This window comes from Lynx canadensis, chromosome B2, assembly GCF_007474595.2.
Source record: "Lynx canadensis isolate LIC74 chromosome B2, mLynCan4.pri.v2, whole genome shotgun sequence".
Taxonomy (NCBI): domain Eukaryota; kingdom Metazoa; phylum Chordata; class Mammalia; order Carnivora; family Felidae; genus Lynx; species Lynx canadensis.
In genome coordinates this window covers 107,844,328-107,862,479 of record NC_044307.1, presented here as the reverse complement: position 1 = coordinate 107,862,479, position 18,152 = coordinate 107,844,328, and the positions used below count along the sequence as shown (strand labels likewise).

At 39.9% G+C, this 18,152-nt stretch overlaps 1 protein-coding gene and 1 pseudogene across 2 annotated transcripts in view; one reads left to right on the top strand and one right to left on the bottom strand.

Annotated features, from left to right (window-relative positions):
• Window positions 1-6,693: 6,693 nt before the first annotated feature.
• Window positions 6,694-7,384, bottom strand: LOC115514986 (annotated as a pseudogene).
• A 969-nt stretch (window positions 7,385-8,353) lies between these two features.
• Window positions 8,354-18,152, top strand: part of MCM9 (minichromosome maintenance 9 homologous recombination repair factor) — a 112,836-nt gene continuing 103,037 nt past the window's right edge. Inside the window, exons 1-2 of one of the 2 annotated variants that reach the window (XM_030316240.2) lie at window positions 8,354-8,625; window positions 11,899-12,217. In XM_030316240.2, coding sequence (XP_030172100.1) covers window positions 11,914-12,217 — 304 coding nt within the window. In that variant the 5' untranslated portion in view covers window positions 8,354-8,625; window positions 11,899-11,913. The remainder of the gene's footprint in view (window positions 8,626-11,898; window positions 12,218-18,152) is intronic. The other variant, XM_032593237.1, reaches the window with a different exon arrangement.

The following is an 18,152-nucleotide window of genomic DNA, read 5'->3' as shown; positions in this document are numbered from 1 at the left end:
AGCAGAAAAGATTAATAAATATAGTAGATTCCAATCCAATTATATCAATAATCACTTTGAGCATCAGAGGTCTAAATATATGAATTAAAGGCAGAGATTGTCAGGGCAGATTAAACAAAACAAGATGCAACTATATGTTATCTACAAGAAATCTATTTTAAATGTAAAGACCTATAGATTAAAAGTAAAGGGATGGCGATGGGCATTGAGGAGGGCACTTGTTGGGATGAGCACTGGGTGTTGTATGGAAACCAATTTGACAATAAATTTTATATTTAAAAATAAATAAATAAAAATTGTTTTGGTAAAAAAAAAAAAAAAAAGTAAAGGGATGGAGAAAGATATACCATGCAAGCATTAGTCACAAGAAAGCAGGAGTAGCGATATTAATTTCAGACAGAGCAGACTTCAAAGCAAGGGAAGTTATCAGGGATATAGAGAGGCATTACATAACAATAAAGGGGTCAACACTCCAAGAAGACATATGTGTATGGGCCTCAGAATATACGAGGCAAAAACTGATAGAACTGCAAAGAGAAATGGGTGTATCCTATTGCAGACTTCAACATCCCTCTATAGAAATGGACAGCTCCAGCCCACAGAAAATCAGTAAAACCATGATGAACTCTACAGACTACTTTATCCAACAGCAACAGATTGCTTCTGCTGTTACTTCTCAAACTTACATGAAGCATTCACCAAGACACAACACATTCTGAGCCATAAAACAAACTTTAACACATTTAAAAGAATGGATATCATACAATGTATTAGACCACATGGAAGTAAACTAGAAATTTATAAGAAAAAGAAGACTACTAAATCACAAAATACTTGAATATCAAGCAACACACTTCTAAACACATGGATCAAAGAAGTAATCTCAAGAGAAATTGTTAAAATACTTTGAACTAGAGGGGCGCCTGGGTGGCTTAGGTGTCTGACTCTTGGTTTTGGCTCAGGTCATGATCTGACGGTTTGTTGGTTCAAGCCCCACATCAGGCTCCATGCTGACAACACAGAGCCTGCTTGGGATTCTCTCTCTCCCATTCTCTCTGGCCCTCCCCCACTCACGCTCTCTCTCTCAAAATAAATAAATGAATTTAAAAAAAAATTTTTTAAATAAAAATACTTTGAACTAAATGAGAATGAAAACACAATTAAAATTTGTGAGATCCAGCCGTAGCAATTTCTTACTTGACACATCCCCAAAGGCAAGAGAATTAAAAGCAAAAATGAACTACTGGGACCTTATGAAGATAAAAAGCTTCTGCACAGCAAAGGAAACAACCAACAAAACTAAAAGGCAACCAATGGAATGGGAAAAGATATTTACAAATGACATATCGGACAAAGGGCTAGTATCCAAAATCTATAAAGAGCTCACCAAACTCCACACCCGAAAAACAAATAACCCAGTGAAGAAATGGGCAGAAAACATGAATAGACACTTCTCTAAAGAAGACATCCGGATGGCCAACAGGCACATGAAAAGATGCTCAGTGTCACTCCTCATCAGGGAAATACAAGTCAAAACCACACTCAGATATCACCTGACACCAGTCTGAGTGGCTAAAATGAACAAATCAGGAGACTGTAGATGCTGGAGAGGATGTGGAGAAACGGGAACCCTCTTGCACTGTTGGTGGGAATGCAAATTGGGGCAGCCACTCTGGAAAACAGTGTGGAGGTTCCTCAGAAAATTAAAAATAGACCTACCCTATGACCAGCAATAGCACTGCTAGGAATTTACCCAAGGGATACAGGAGTACTGATGCATAGGGGCACTTGTACCCCAATGTTTATAGCAGCACTCTCAACAATAGCCAAACTATGGAAAGAGCCTAAATGTCCATCAACTGATGAATGGATAAAGAAATTGTGGTTTATATACACAATGGAGTACTACGTGGCAATGAGAAAGAACGAAATATGGCCTTTTGTAGCAACATGGATGGAACTAGAGAGTGTGATGCTAAGTGAAATAAGCCATACAGAGAAAGACAGATACCATATGTTTTCACTCTTATGTGGATCCTGAGAAACTTAACAGAAACCCATGGGGGAGGGGAAGGAAAAAAAAAAAGAGGTTAGAGTGGGAGAGAGCCCAAAGCATAAGAGAGTCTTAAAAACTGAGAACAAACTGAGGGTTGATGGGGGGTGGGAGGGAGGGGAAGGTGGGTGATGGGTATTGAGGAGGGCACCTTTTGGGATGAGCACTGGGTGTTGTATGGAAACCAATTTGACAATAAACTTCATATATTGCAAAAAAAAAAGAAAAAAATAATAAAATTTGTGAGATGCAGCAAAAACACTGCTTATAGCAAAATTTATAGCATTGAATGAATATACTAAAAAAGAAGAAAGATCTAATATCAGTCATCTAAGATTTTCACGTTAGGTAAACAGAAAGAAGAAGAGCAAATTGAATCCAAAGTAAGCAAAAGAAAAGAAATAATAACAATTAGAGCAGAAATGAATGAAATTAAAAACAGGATATCAATAGAGCAAACCAACAAAACCAAAAACTGCTTCTTTAAAAAGATTAATAAAATCATTAAGCCTCTAGCCAGACTAAGGGAAAAAAGAGAGAAGACACAAATTTCTAATATAAAAAAAAAAAATGAAAGAGAGGATATCACTAATGATCCCTTAGAAATTAAAAGGATAATAATGAAATATTACAAATAACTTTATGTCCATAAATTTGATAACCCAGAATAAATGGACCATTTGCTTGAAAGATACAATCTGCCAAAATTTACAGATGAAGAAATAGATAATCTGAATAGGTCCATATCTATCAAACAAATGGAATCAACAATTAATAACTTTCCCAAACAGAAAGAACCAGGCATACTTGAGTTTACCAGTGAATTCTACCAAACATTTAAGAAAGAAGCTATACAAATTCTCTAAAATCTCTTGCAGAACACAGAAGCAGAGGGAATATTTCCTAATTCAGTCTTTCAGGCCAACATTACCCTAGTATCAAAATCTGACAGAGACACTACAAGAAAAACAGAGACCAATATCTTTCATGAACATAGCTGCAAAAATCCTCAACAAAATATTTGCAAATTGAATCCAACAATGTATAAAAAGAATTAGGCACCATACCCAAGTAGGATTTATCCAAGGTATGCAAGGCTGTTTTCAACATTTGAAAATCAGTTACTGTAATGCATCATATCCACAGGCTAATGAAGGAAAATCATGGGATTATATAAAGAGAAGCAGGAAAAGCAACTGACAAAATCTAACTCATTCATGATAAAAATCCTCAGCAAACTAGAAAGAGAGGAAAACTTCTTCAACTCAATAAAGAACATCTACCAAAAATCTCTACAGTTAACATCATATTTATTAGCGAGAAACTTGATTTTCCACTAAGATCCGGAATAAAGCAAGAGTGTCCCCTTTTTTCAACATCATCCTAGAAGGCATTGTTAATGCAATAAAAAAAGAAAAATAAAAATCACAGAAATTGAGAAGGAAAAAATAAAACTGTATTTATTTGCAGATGACATGATCATCTATGTAAAAAACCTGAAAGAATCTACATATAAAACTTCTAGAACAAATAAGTGATTACAGAAAGATTGCAGGATACAAATATGTGGAAGTCAAGTGCTTTCTTATATATGAGCAATGAACAAGTGGAATTTGAAATTAAAAACATACTACCATTTACATTAGTACCCCCCAAAAGGAATACTTAAGTATAAATCTAACAAAATACATGCCAAATCTATATGAGGAAGACTATAAAACTGATGAAAGATATCAAAGAACTAAATAAATGGAGAGATAGATATTTCATGTTCATAGATAAGAAGACTCAAAATTGTCAAAACATTAGTTCTTGATCTATAGTTTCACCCCATCCCAATCAAAATCCCGGCAAGCTATTTTGTGGATGTTGACAAAAAGATTCTAAAGTTTATATGGAGAATAAAAGACCCTGAATAGCCAATGCAATATTGAAGGAGAACAAATTTGGAGGACTGACACTATCTGACCTCAACACTCACTATAAAGCCACAGTAATCAAGACAGTGTGCTATTAGTGGAAAACAGACTAATAGATCAATGCAACAGAATAGAGAGCCCACGGGGCGCCTGGGTGGCGCAGTCGGTTAAGCGTCCGACTTCAGCCAGGTCACGATCTCGCGGTCCGTGAGTTCGAGCCCCGCGTCAGGCTCTGGGCTGATGGCTCAGAGCCTGGAGCCTGCTTCCGATTCTGTGTCTCCCTCTCTCTCTGCCCCTCCCCCGTTCATGCTCTGTCTCTCTCTGTCTTAAAAATAAATAAACGTTGGAAAAAAAAAATTAAAAAAAAAAAAAAAAAAAGAATAGAGAGCCCACAAATAGACCCACATATAGTCAACTGATCTTTGACAAGAGAGCAAAGGCAATACAGATCTTTGACAAATGTAGCAAAAACAGTCTTTTCAACAAATGTTACTGGAACAACTGGACATCCACATGCACACATACACACACACAGGTCTTAACACCCTTCACAAAAATTAGAGTAGATCACACACCTAAGTGTAAAACACAAAACTATAAAAGTCCTAAACACAGGACAAAACCTAGATGACTCTGGGAACGGTGATAACTTTTTAAATACAATGTCAAAAGCACAATACATGAAAGAAACAATTGATAAGCTGGATATAATTAAAATTAAAAATCTACTCTGTGAGAGACAATGTCTAGAGAAAAAGTAGATAAAGCCACGGACTGGGAGGAAGTATTTGCAAGACACATCTGATAAAGGACTCTTAAAACTCAATAAGTCGGGGCACCTGGGTGGTTCAGTCAGTTAAACATCTCTTGACTTTGACTCAGGTTATAATCCAAAACCATGATCAGATTTGTGGGATGGAGCCCTATGTTGGGCTCTGCACTGAGGGGTAGAGCCTGTTTGGGATTCTGTCTCTTCCTCTCTCTCTCTCAAAATAAATAAATAAACTTAAAAAGGAGAAAAAAACCTCAACAATAAGAAAACAAACAGCCTGATTTAAAGACTGACAAAGACCTGAACATACACCTCATCAAAGAAGATATACAGATGAAAAGTAAGCACATGAAAACATGTTCACCTTCGTATGTTATCAGGGAATTACAAATTAACACAACGAGATACCACTACATGCTTACTACAATGGCCAAAATCCAAAATACAAACAACACCAAATGTAGGAGAGGAAGTGGAACAACAGAAACCCTCATTCATTGCTGACAGGAACGCAAAATTGTACGACCCCTTTGGAAGACATTTTGGGGGTACTTACAACTAAACACACCCTTACCATAGGATTCATTCAATAAACAATCATGCTCCTTGGTATTTACCCAAAAGAGCTGAAAACTTATACCTACACAAAAACCTGTACATGGATGTACATATTGGTTTTATCCATAACTGGCAAAACTTGGAAGCAACCAAGATACCCTTTAGTAGGTAAATGGACAAATAAAGTGTGGTATATCCAGATAATGGATTATTATTCACCACCAAAAAGAAATGAACTGTTAAGCCATGAAAAGACATGGAGGAAACTTAAGCGTATGTTACTAAGTGAAAGAAGACAATCTGAAAAGGCTAACTACTGTATGATTTCAACTACAGTTGACCCTTGAACAACACAGGGGTTGGGGTTGACTCCCCCATAGACATTAAAAATCCGCATATAACTTTTGAGTCACCAAAAACCACTAATGGCCTGTTGACAAGAAGCCTTACTGATAACATAAACAACACATACTTTGAATATGCTTTATATATCGTGTTATTATAATAAAGCTAGAGAAAATGTTATTAAGCAAATCATAAGGAAGAGAAAATACACTTACAGTACTATTTTAAAAACCCACATATAAGTGGACCCAAGCAGTTCAAACCTGTGTTATTTGAGGGTCAACTGCATATGACATCCTAGAAAAGGGAAAACTATGGAGGTAATAAAAAGATTAGTTGTTGCTAGAGATTAGGTAGGAGAGAGGGATGAATAGAGCAAAGAAAATTTTCAGGGCAGTGAAACTATTCTGCATGATACAGCAATGGTGGATACATGTTATTATAATACATCTGTTAAAACCCATAGAATGTACAACAACAAGGGTGAACCAGACTGTAAACAATGAATTTTGGGTGATGATGGTGTGTCAGTGTGTGCTCATTAATTGTAACAAATGCACCGCTCTGGTAACAGTATGTATGTTGATGGTGTGGGAGGCTGTGGGGGGTGTGGGGAATATAGTTTAGGGGTGGTGGGTGGAAGGGTTATATGGGAACTTCCTGTAATTTCTGCTCAATTTTCCTGTGAACCCATAACTGCTCTTAAAAATTATTAATTTTTAAGACTGTTTGAAATAATAAATGTAAAAAGATCAATAGTTCTATATACTAGAAAGGAACAATCAAAATTTGAAATTTAAAATATCATTTACATATCATCAAAAACTATGATTTTCCGCTTCCCAAGAGTTTAAGGATAAACCTGAGTTAGAGACAGATGTAACAAAACATTATTGTTTTTTTGTATTGTTTTGCAAACCACAAATCTTTATTGCAGAAATCTGGGCAAAGTTCCCCATTGGTGGCCCCCATTGAGGGTGGACTGTGGCCCTCTGTCCAGAGCTGGCCAGGAAAGGGGTAGAAGGAATGTGTCTGGGCCCAGGGCCTCAGAACTGTGAGATGATGTTGGGTGCCAGGCTGCAGATGAAGCCTCTATCATCCAGCTCCACATTCAGAGACTTCACTATACCATCCTCTACCACCATGGAGAACCTCCTGAGCAGTGGATTTCCAAAGAGAGATACCAATAAATCAATCACCTAGTAACAAATCTGTCTCCTTCCTAAAGGTCCCAAGGGAGTCAGCCAAGAGCCTAACCTTGTCTCCCGAGTTGTGAGCTTGTCCCCACTCTTCAGCTACAAAGACATCATTAACACTCAGATATGCTACCACCTGGACCCCCTTGGCCTTCAGAGCTTCAGCCTGCTGCATAAACCCTGGCAGGTGGATCTTGGAACATCTGGGGGCAGTGGGGAGGGGGTGAAAAGGCCCTAGGGACTCCAAACAGCACTCTCTTCTTGCCCTTGAACAACTGTGTTAGGTTCACCTTGTTCCCAGGTTCCCCTTCAAAAACCATCATGGAAAGGATGGCGACCCACTCTGAATGGGGCCATGGCTGAGGTGGCACTTCTGAAACTGTAGGCCTGGCCAAGTGTCCACTCCCCACTGGTTGCTCGCATCCTCTTGCTCTTGCTGTCACTGATGCTACAGATTCAATGGCAGCAGCCCAGGCACCCAAATGAAAACTGAACCTGCTCCGTTGTCCAGAAGGCACAGCCCAGCCAGTGGCATGCCCATCCCAGAAGCTACAATTGCTATATCAATTACATGAATAGAAATTATATGGCAAATAAATGGAGGTTACTTTGTTCAAAGGTCATATGACTCAATATCATCAACATGTAAATTCTTCCCATATTGACCCATATTCTGTGCAACCCCAATAAAGATCCCAGTTTTTTTCTTTTAAAGATTTTATTTTTTAAAGTAATCTCTACACCCAACATGGGGATCCAATTCACAACCCCAAGATCAAGAGCCCTGTGTTCCATCAACTGAGCCAGTCAGGCGGCCCAATAATCCCAGCTTTTTAATAGAAAATGACAAACTGGTTTTAAAATTCATACAGAAACACAAGAGCCCCCACCGCCCGCCCAGAGAAACACAAGAGCCCAAAAAACTTGAAAAAGAACAAAAATCGAGGCCAAACTCTGATTTCAAGGCTCATTATAAAGCTACAGTGATGCAGATAAAATAGCGTTATTGTACAGTAGGCACATAGATCTGGCAACAGAAAAGTCTTAGACCCGCACAAACAAAATCAACTGATTTTTGACATAAGTGCAAAGGCTTTTCAGTAGAATAAGTATAGCTCTTTCAACAAATGGTGCTAGATACCTATATGCAAAATGTTACCTAGTATCCATACCTCGCATCATATACAAAAATTAACTCAAAAGGGCCATAGACCTAAGCTATAAAACCTTCATCCTAAAACTTCTAGAAGACAACACAGCAGAAAATCGTTGCAACCTTGTATTTGCCAGTTCTTAGACCAAAAGCACTACCCATACAGGCCTCGCATAGCCCCCCTCTTCTCACTCCACCTGGGGCGGGAGGCTCGGCCTAGCCCCGCCCTGGAACTCATCGGGCCCCGCCTCGGCCCTCCTGGCCCCTCCCAGCCCGCCCAGCTCCACCGTCTCGCGTCCCGCGGCACCAGGCGGGGTGCGCGCCCTCCCGCTTCTCCACCCGGAAGAGCCTCCTGAACGGCGAAGTCGAGGCGGCGCGCGGCTCGGCGTCCGTCTGGTGCGCGGGCCCGCCAAGCAGCCGGCGCGGCGCCTACTTCACCCAGGCGCCAGGAGGACCCGTCGGAGCCTGCGCGCCCCCGCGGCCGGCGACGCCTCGAGCGGCCGGCGCACGCGCCCCGCCCCGCCCCCAGCGGCCTCTTCGCGCCCCCCGCCGCCAGGCCCGAGCGCTCCGCGACCCTCAGCCTTGGGAGCAGCGCGTCCCCGGTGACTTCTAACACTGCATGTCCGCCAGTAAGTGACAACTGCTGCCTCGTTTCACCGTTACTATTTTTTTTTTTCTCCCGCAGTTCGTCCCAAGTCTCTCCCACATCTGGTTAGTTCCCAAACTATTCAACTCCGGGATTTGTCGGGCGACCGAGGTGCCCGGTTGCCGAGCCAGGCAGTGTCAGAGACCTGCCGAGGTGTTGTAGGGCAGGGGCTGCGTCCAGAGACGGAAGTATGGAAAGCAGTCCTCTCAGTACGACCCGGCTCCGTGTTCGCCCAGCGCACACGGGGAGCGGGGCACGCGGGCGGAGAGGAGGCGCCCACAAGAGGCGGGCCGCGGGCGAGAGGGGCGGGTCTTAGGACGCGGCGCAGCGGGGACCGACGAGGGGGCGTGGCTCCGGGTGAGTGCGGCGGCTTCTCGGCGGGCGAGGATTCCCGGTGGTCTGGCTGCAAGCCGCCGCTGATTCGCCTTGCTGGCACTTGCCTGCGCTTCACTTGGTCCAGAGGATGAAGTAGCACGTGGTTGTATTTTGCCCCGAGCTACTCAATAGGTGAAAGGAAAAGGAACTTGAAAATTGTAGAACAGTAAGAGTGGGCATGTTTATAGGGTTAGCAAACTGCTTAGAAACAGTTGAACAGTTTTGCGCAGGTTTTGAAAGGGAATGCTGTTTTCAGAAAACATGCTATTTCAAAAAAAGACTAGGCGAAATTTAATCTGACTTTAATTTGAACCATGCATTCTGCAGCTACCCCCTCTCCGCCCTATGTGGAGCTGTCTTTTAAATTGCTAAACTGTGACTCCAAATTTAATATGTATTTATAGAATCTTAAAGATTGTCTTGTAGCAACTCTTGGGAATACAGTTTCTCTTTTTTTTGTTTTGTTTTGTTAAATTTTTTTTAATGTTTATTTATTTTTGAGACAGAGAGAGACAGAGCATGAACAGGGGAGGGTCAGAGAGAGAGGGAGACACAGAATCTGAAACAGGCTCCGGGCTCCGAGCTGTCAGCACAGAGCCCGATGCGTGGCTCGAACCCACAGACCGTGAGATCATGACCTGGGCGGAAGTCGGACGCTCAACCAACTGAGCCATCCAGGTGCCCCTCTCTGTTTCAAGCAAAGGCCACGTCCTGGAAATACTGTATGATGAGTTACTTTTCAAGTGCTTTTTTCTGCTTTATACTTGGCTGAATTTAATATTACCTAATAAAAACAAGTTATTTATCGATGTATTGGCCATAATTTGCTCTCACTCATTCTCCTGGGTATACACATGCCTGTCAGTCTCAGACAGGCATTTGTAGTTGTTAGAATTCTTGGCCTGTGACATATACCCCCCCCCCAACTTAACTCCTTTCACACCTTCTAGAATAGTAGGTTCCCAGAAAAAGCAAAATAATGCTAATAAAAAGCATTGTAACACATAGTTAGGATGCTAAAATGTGAACTTCATAAGTTGTCTTTTATCATCTTTCTGTTTGTTGAACTGAGTACAATAAATGTTGGTTAAATAAGTCAAAGTACATTTGTCCTCCAGTACTGTTTCCAAACCAAATAAGATTTTCTTAGATGATCAATTTCAACAGTTTATCTTAACTGCCCATTGCCACGTCTGGGATTGTCACCCCGTTGAAATTTAATACTTCTCTTCTTTGTGCTCCTATTCATATTGTATTTTTACCACTATCAGAGCACTGTTTCATTTGATCTGTCCCTTGGTTCCCTGAGGGCATTGAGGATCTTTTATTGTGCTTTTTATTTCCCAGCATGGTACCGTGAACATGATAGATATCTGCCTGTATACATGAACTTGGAATGGGGGTAGGCCCTTTTAATCTGTAGATACAAATTTTCAAAAAAATACATTGCCAGGGGAATGTGATAGGTGAAGTAATGTAATATAGTGTATTTATTTTCAGTCCTAGTTATTCATCATTTAAAGATCAATTTTCCTTTCCTCAGTTTAATTATGTACTTTCTTTATACTCTTGATAGCTGTTTTTGCTGAGGCCAGTACGTTTCCTAGGTTAGAAAGAGAAAATAGGAAACAAATTAACCTCAAAATGTAAATTTCTTTTTTTCTTTTTAAATTTTTTAACGTTTATTTATTTTTGAGACAGAGCATGAACAGGGGAGGGGCAGAGAGAGAGGGAGACACAGAATCTGAAACAGGCCCCAGGCTCTGAGCTGTCAGCACAGAGCCCGACACGGGGCTCGAACTCACGGACTGTGAGATCATGACCTGAGCCGAAGTCGGACACTTAACCAACCGAGCCACCCAGGTGCCCCCAAAATGTAAATTTCTAAAGCGAATCTGTTAACTATTCAAGTCAGAACTAGCAATCCACGGGGGCACCTGGGTGGCTCAGTTGGTTAAGTGTCTGACTTCAGCTCAGGTCCGATCTCGCACTTTGTGAGTTGGAGCCTCGAATTGGGCTCTGTGCTGACTGCTCAGAGCCTGGAGCCTGCTTTGGATTGTGTCTTCCCCACCCCTCCCTCATTCTTTCTCTCTCAAAAATAAATAAACATTAGAAAATTTTTAAAAACCCTGGTTATCCATGTATGTTCCATTTATGTAGCTGAATACACATGAATATGATGTGTGTGTGTGATAAGAGAGAAGGATACATTATTTATATGAATAAACCTAGAACCAGGGCACATGCAAAAAACTCTACCAGAAGTAACTTTAGCCAGAAGACTGCTATTTAAGATATACTTGAGAGCAAATGTATATATAAATTGTGGTTAAAGAAAAGGGAAGGCCTTTTACCATAGAGTTAATAAGAGATAGTTTGGGGAAAGATACAGGAAAGGCATTGGACCATTTTGGATTTCAGTAATCAGTACCAACATAATTCTTTGGTTAGGTTTAGCTTCACTGTCTCAAAAAATACATTTACTAAGTGACTATAACAAGTAATTCCAATCTAATTAAGATTTTAATTTTTTTTTTAAATTTTTGTTTTTAACCTTTATTTTTGAGACAGAGACAGAGCATGAATGGGGGAGGGTCAGAGAGAGGGAGACACAGAATCTGAAACAGGCTCCAGGCTCTGAGCTGTCAGCACAGAGCCTGACGCAGGGCTCGAACTCACGGACTGCGAGATCACGACCTGAGCCGGTCGGACGCTCAACCGACTGAGCCACACAGGCGCCCCTTAAGATTTTAATTTGAATAATATTTTGAGTTTATAGTGTGACCCAAAGTCAGGATGATTTACAACCAATCGTTTTTGTTTAACTTGTGTTTAAGTCTGCAATACCAAAGGTATAATACGGTCCTTTCTTTTTCTTTAGTCACCTAGATTCAAGATGAATAGTGATCAAGTTACACTGGTTGGTCAAGTGTTTGAATCCTATGTTTCGGAATACCATAAGAATGATATTCTTCTAATCTTGAAGGAAAGAGATGAAGATGCTCATTACCCAGTTGTGGTTAATGCCATGACCCTTTTTGAGACCAACATGGAAATTGGGGAGTATTTCAACACATTCCCCAATGAAGTACTAACAATTTTTGATAGTGCTCTGCGAAGATCAGCCTTGACAATTCTCCAGTCCCTTTCTCAGCCTGAGGGTGCCTCTATGAAGCAGAATCTTCATGCCAGGATATCAGGTGAATCACTTAAGGATTTTACTGCCATGTTATTCTCTAGGAACATTTTGAGAAATCCCAACACATACTGAATTCATAGCACTAAGAATTGAATGATATAAGAACATCAGTTGATCTTTATACTTAAAAATATATCTATTGTGTAGTTGATGGTCAGTTTCAGAGCAGAATATTGATTTTATACTGGATATTAGAAGGCTAGGGTACTAGCCATTCCAATCAAGGGGAAAGAGAATGTGTGGAGACAACAGTATGGTAGTGTGCACATATATACATGTGGATATGTGTGTATAAAATTATAATTCAAAGCAGCCTTACGAGCTTATGTGACTAACAAAAGAATTGATAATAAAAAGAATTAGAAAAGTAGCAGATTCTATCTAGTGATCTTCAAAACTATTTTAGGAAATTTATTATTTTTATATATCAAGTTTAGCACTATACTGGCCACCCATTAGGCACTCAACTTTTGTTGAATGAATGACAGATTAAGTATCTTAATTTTTAAGAATCAGCCCCTGGTGGCAAAGCTGTATCTTTGAATCACTGTAGTCTGTGATTAAGCTTGAGAACACATGTACCATTTGTTTAAAAATAAGTACTTTATAGTACATTTCAGAAAGGTGGGGATTTATAATCAACAAAAATGCTTGCTGTGATTGGAAAGAGATGAGTCAGTATGGTAGAAATCTTTGGAGAAAATAAGATTTCCCCCAAGGAGCATGCATTTGATTTAATTGAAAAAAATAGTATTTTATCTAGAATAAAATTATGAATATTATACATCTTTATGCATCAGCACACTAGATAATCTCTTGGTAGGTTCAAGAACAAATGTTTCCTTATAATAATGTTGCGAAAAGATTGTTAGAAGAGGCTTTAATGTTACTGAAATATATTTAGGAATGGTTTTAGGCTGTCCTTACATTCAGATGTTTTTCCATGCTCAAATACCAAAATTTTGTCTGCCTAGGTGGGTGACCCTATTGGTTTCTGATAAATTAGCCTGTTTTTTGTTTTTTTTTTTCTCTAGTTCTCTGAAAAAGTAAATTGCGAATTATGTTACTACCATGGTAGCATTCCTTCTACAAACGTATCATGTGTAGGCATTTGCTAGTCTCTTGGGAAACCATAATACTATGGTATAGCCCCTCATCTAAAGGAGTTCAAGGCTGTAGAGGAGAGAGCTGTATAGTCAAATATTCACCAAATGGTGTCTGTATGCTCAAAGATACATGCCTAAGTACATATTAAACATAATTGTAAAGGAGTTTAATGGCAGCTATTATGTTATGTGATGCATGCCTCATTTAAGGTGTGTGCAAGATATATTAGTTCATGGAACAGGGAGCAAATTCTCAGAGATTCACTGGAGATTTCAAGAGGAGAAGGTAAGGCAGGGATAGAGGTGTCCCAAGCAGAATGAACCAGGGATGGAAATAGAGTGGTTTTAAGTATATTGCAGCTTCATCTTGGACTCCAGGCAAGGCATTTGATTATGAAAACATAGGTTGCCTCTGTGGTTCAGACTCCTTAGGAACCTAAGACATTTTCCAGTTTGTTTTTCCAGGATATGCATTGCTCTTTATACTTCTGGGATTTTTATTAGCCTACAGTTTACTTGCTATTTCCAGTGGTTTTGATGAAAGGTCTTGTAATACAAAGATAGCATCAAAGTAAATGAGAAGGAAAAAATAGCATTCATGTGTTATTTAAAGTAGTGGTGCCCAAACATTTATGGCAATCGGAATCAACTGTAGGGCTTGTTAAAGCACTGATTGCTAGGCCACACCCACAGAGTTTCTAATTGAGGAGGTCTGGCCTGGGGCCCAAGAATTTACATTTCTAACAGATCCCAGGTGATGCTGATGCTACTGTTTGGGGAACTGCAAGCTGAAAACCGGGGACCTGAAGTAATTGATATGGACTTCTCTGTTGCACAGAGAGGGACCTATCGCTGTCTATTTCCAAAATTTCTTTTTGTTCTTTCTCACTGAATTCGTCAGAGAATGGTAAAGGTTTTTGTGTTACTTAGTAACACATACAGATACATATGTTATACCTAACATGTATAGTTACTTGGTAACATATATAGTAAGACAGGAAGATGAAAATAAATTGTCATTTCTGTCCAAACACCATCTCTTAGCACCTTTTTTAGCACTAAGATTTTGCTTGTGTATGGTCACTTTGGCTTAACATCATATTGCCTTTATAAGTTTATTTAAAAATTATAATCTGTAATGAAAAGAATCTGAAGATGAAATATACTCACCTTTATTATCTTCTTCTTAAAATAATAGTTACTTTACTATACAAAATAACCACTTAATCTGCCATATTTTGAACAAATTTGCTCAGAATTTCTAAAAAAAAGCAAACAGGCACCATATACATGATTCAGTAAATGTAAACTGCTCTTTTGTTTCCAATGTAAGAACATTAAAGATTACGTAGTGCCCGGTATTGTAAAAGTATAGAAGATAATTGAAAGCTAATTTTCTTGGAAAATTTAGTTGTAATCTTTACATAGTTTTTTCTTCAGAGATGTTGTAATTGTGTTAGACATAGCTGTAGGAAATTCACTCATCCTGGCTACACTTGTAGAGGAATACAGAAAAGGTTGGGTTGGCATATGCGGGATGCTCAGAAGTGAGCCCTGCTTCCCTCTAATATTCCCTGTGTAGTATCTCTCCAGTACATCTCCTTATGCTGACTGAAATAAAACCAGTTTGTGTAGACTTATCATGAGGCCTGGGTTATCATTTACAAGGAATGGAAGGTGTCTCTGGATTCTTCCTTTTTACTTTTCCTGACGGAAGATTTCTCTAGACATGAAAGGCATTGTTTATATAATGGTGCATTCATTTGACCATTTTGCTTACATATTCCATTTGTGTGAGTGTGCATGTGTTAGCCTGGACTTAGGGAAATTTTCTTGTGGAAGGGAAAACGTGAATGCAGTCTTCATGGCTGAGTGAACTGGGGAGAGTTTGCCAGACCAAGTAAAGTGCCTAAGGAAAGGTACAGAGGTAAGAAGCCCTTGTATGCACCACAAAATTCAAGCGTTTTGTTCTGGACTGGGAGATTTGAGGCCATATATGGTAAAGGTGAGGCAAGAGAGAGAGAGGGAAAGCCCATTCCCCCTTCTCTTCTATTCACTAATTTTCTCCTTATTGAAAAGTGCTTATTAAAGCACTGGGTTGGGCACAGGGGTGTGGAAAGGATCTCAAGAAGTGACTGTCCCCTCCACATATAGAATGGTTAAGAAACAACGAGAGCAATAGGAGATGAAGACCCTAAATGAGTGGTACAGTCAGTAAGTGATTATGAATGTCACTGTCATGTTGTTACAGCATTTGGAAGAGATCGTCTTGAATGTGATGTAGGACCAGGGGCCTGAGTAGGACATGCTAGAGGTTAGGGCATTACTGTTAAATTAGAGGAGGGGAGGGAAATTTAGTGACTGTTGACACAGTGTAAGTTCCTTCTGTTCTTAGAGGGAATCGTATGCAAGTCAGTAGAATTATGGGATGGAGGATTTAAGTCAGTTCTTCAGGGTTAAGTGTTGAGAAAGATACGGACCCTCTCCAGCAGGTGCAGGTATGTGTATATACATAACATTTTGCCTGAATTTCAAGAAGTTTAGAGCTTTCCTGAAGTCCAACCATGTCCCCTAATCCGGAACCTTGATTTACGTGAGGTCAGTTAGGATGTTGTAAGTGACCAAGGTAGGGAGGTGGGTAAACCATGTGCTATGAAGTCAGTCACCCGGTCAGGCCAAACCCCCCCAGGGAGCATGGAATCTGTGGGAGTGTGGTAGGGGGTGAGAGGGATGACCGTGAATCCTTTTTGGCAGTTATATCTGAATTTTCTCTCTCGGGTTTTGCTCATTTTGTAGAAGGAAAAAGACTTGTCTTTCAACTCTGTGTCCCCCTTCATTCTCCATGCACTCTTCCTTTTCACAAGTAAATGTTCTGACAGAATACATTCCTTCTTCCATTCATCCTTTTACTTTCTTTACTTTTACTTCCACCACACAGGAGCCACCCTCACCAGCCTTGCTAGTGACAGTCTCATGGTCAAACTGAGGGTCACTTTTCAGTATTTCTCTTCCTTTATTTCCCTGCTGGGTTTGATACAGTTGACTCCTCCCACCTTACGAAATTCCAGCCTTGGCCCCACTTGGCAGCACCCTCTTGCCCTTTCCTTTCTCTCTGGCTGTGGCTTCTCTCCTTCCTCTTTGGTGCCTCTTCCTTTACCTGAACCGTACGTGCTAGGTTCAGATGTGGCCGTATTCTCCTGGATCCTGCACTCTCATAGGGTGGCCCCTGTTTCTGGACCTGAGCTTCAGCTGCCACCTACGTAGAAACAAATACCACCTCTACATTTTTTCTCAATTTTAGCCAAAATCTGTCTCTCAAGCTCTGTATCCAGATATCACCATGCTTATCAGAGGTTTCACACTAGATATTTTCTTGCTAATTCGGTGTATCAAAAAGTGTACTTAGGATTTTTCTCTACTCTGTGTCCCACTCCAAGTAAAAATGGTATTTCCTTATTTATTCTTTCAGTAGATATTTATTGTTTGATTACTGTGTGCCTTGCAGAATTCCCTGTTAAGGGAACCAGAGAACTGGGAGTCACTCTACATTTCACCTTCTTCCTGATCCCTTATCTCTACATATCTCAAAGTCAACAGAGTATCCTTAATATCTCTCCTATCTACCCCCTCCTTCCTAGTCTTGCCATTCATCTTTCTTTCAAGTATATTTTGAACATTTACTGTTTAGAAAGCATGGTGAATAAAATCTACCTCTGTCCTGTTCCTGTGGAATTTATATTCAAGTGTGGAAGCATAATAATTATTTTATTTAAATTGCAATAAGTGGAATGAAAGAGAGGAACAGTGTGTTAAAGCTCATAAAAAAGAAAATTCAACCTGAGGTGGGTTAAGGAAAGATTTTATTTAGAAAAGGATATTTAAGCTGATCTTTTAAGGAGGAAAAATGAAAATATCACGTATAAGAATTAACATTTGAATAGTGTTTGCTCGGGGCACCTGAGTAACTCAGTGGATTAAGCATCCAACTTTGGCTCAGGTCATGATCTCACAGTTTGTGGGTTTGAGCCCCCTGTAGGGCTCTGTGCTGACAGCTCAGAGCCTACAGCCTGCTTCGGATTCTGTGTCTCCCTCTCTCTATGCCCCTCCCCTGCTCACACTCTGTCTCTCAAAAATAAATAATAAATAGTGTTTGCTATATGCAAGGTACTAAGAAACGTCACATATATGAATTACGTTAGTCTTATGACCCTGTGAGGTAGGTTTTGTTGTTATTGCCATTTTACAGAAGGGAAATCTGAAAGGTTATATAATTTGGGCCAAAATCACATAGCTAGTAGGTAATAGAGCTGTGACTTAAACCCACATAGTCTGATTCCAGAATCTGTTTTCTCAACTTCTATATTGCTTCTTAGTGTGGACTCTTTTGAGGATCAGAGTTGGGAGGAGAGTGTTGAGGCAAAGGGGACACTATATGTGAATGTTTGAGTGCTTAGAGGGCTTGGTATGAGAGGAAAGCCTTGTAGTCCAGCCAGACTTGGTTCCTTATTCTTAGATCTGTGGGCAGCCATGGAAAGGTTATAAGAAGAGGAGATTTGGACTTAGGCATTCTTTATTTCTTTCCTGGATTACTGTAGAAGCAATGGAGGGTATGGTGTTTTATTCTTCTATTCTAAGGTGCTATTTACGGTAAGATACTGTCAAATTAAAGATTGCTTTCTAGGAGAAAACTATAATAAAATTACATTTACTTTTGTTTTCAGACCAAAATTTGTTTGTAAGCCAGAAATAGCAAATATCTATCTAAATAACTATGTAAGACTTCATCAGCTACATGTGACGTTAGCATATGAAATATCCAAAGAGTCTGAT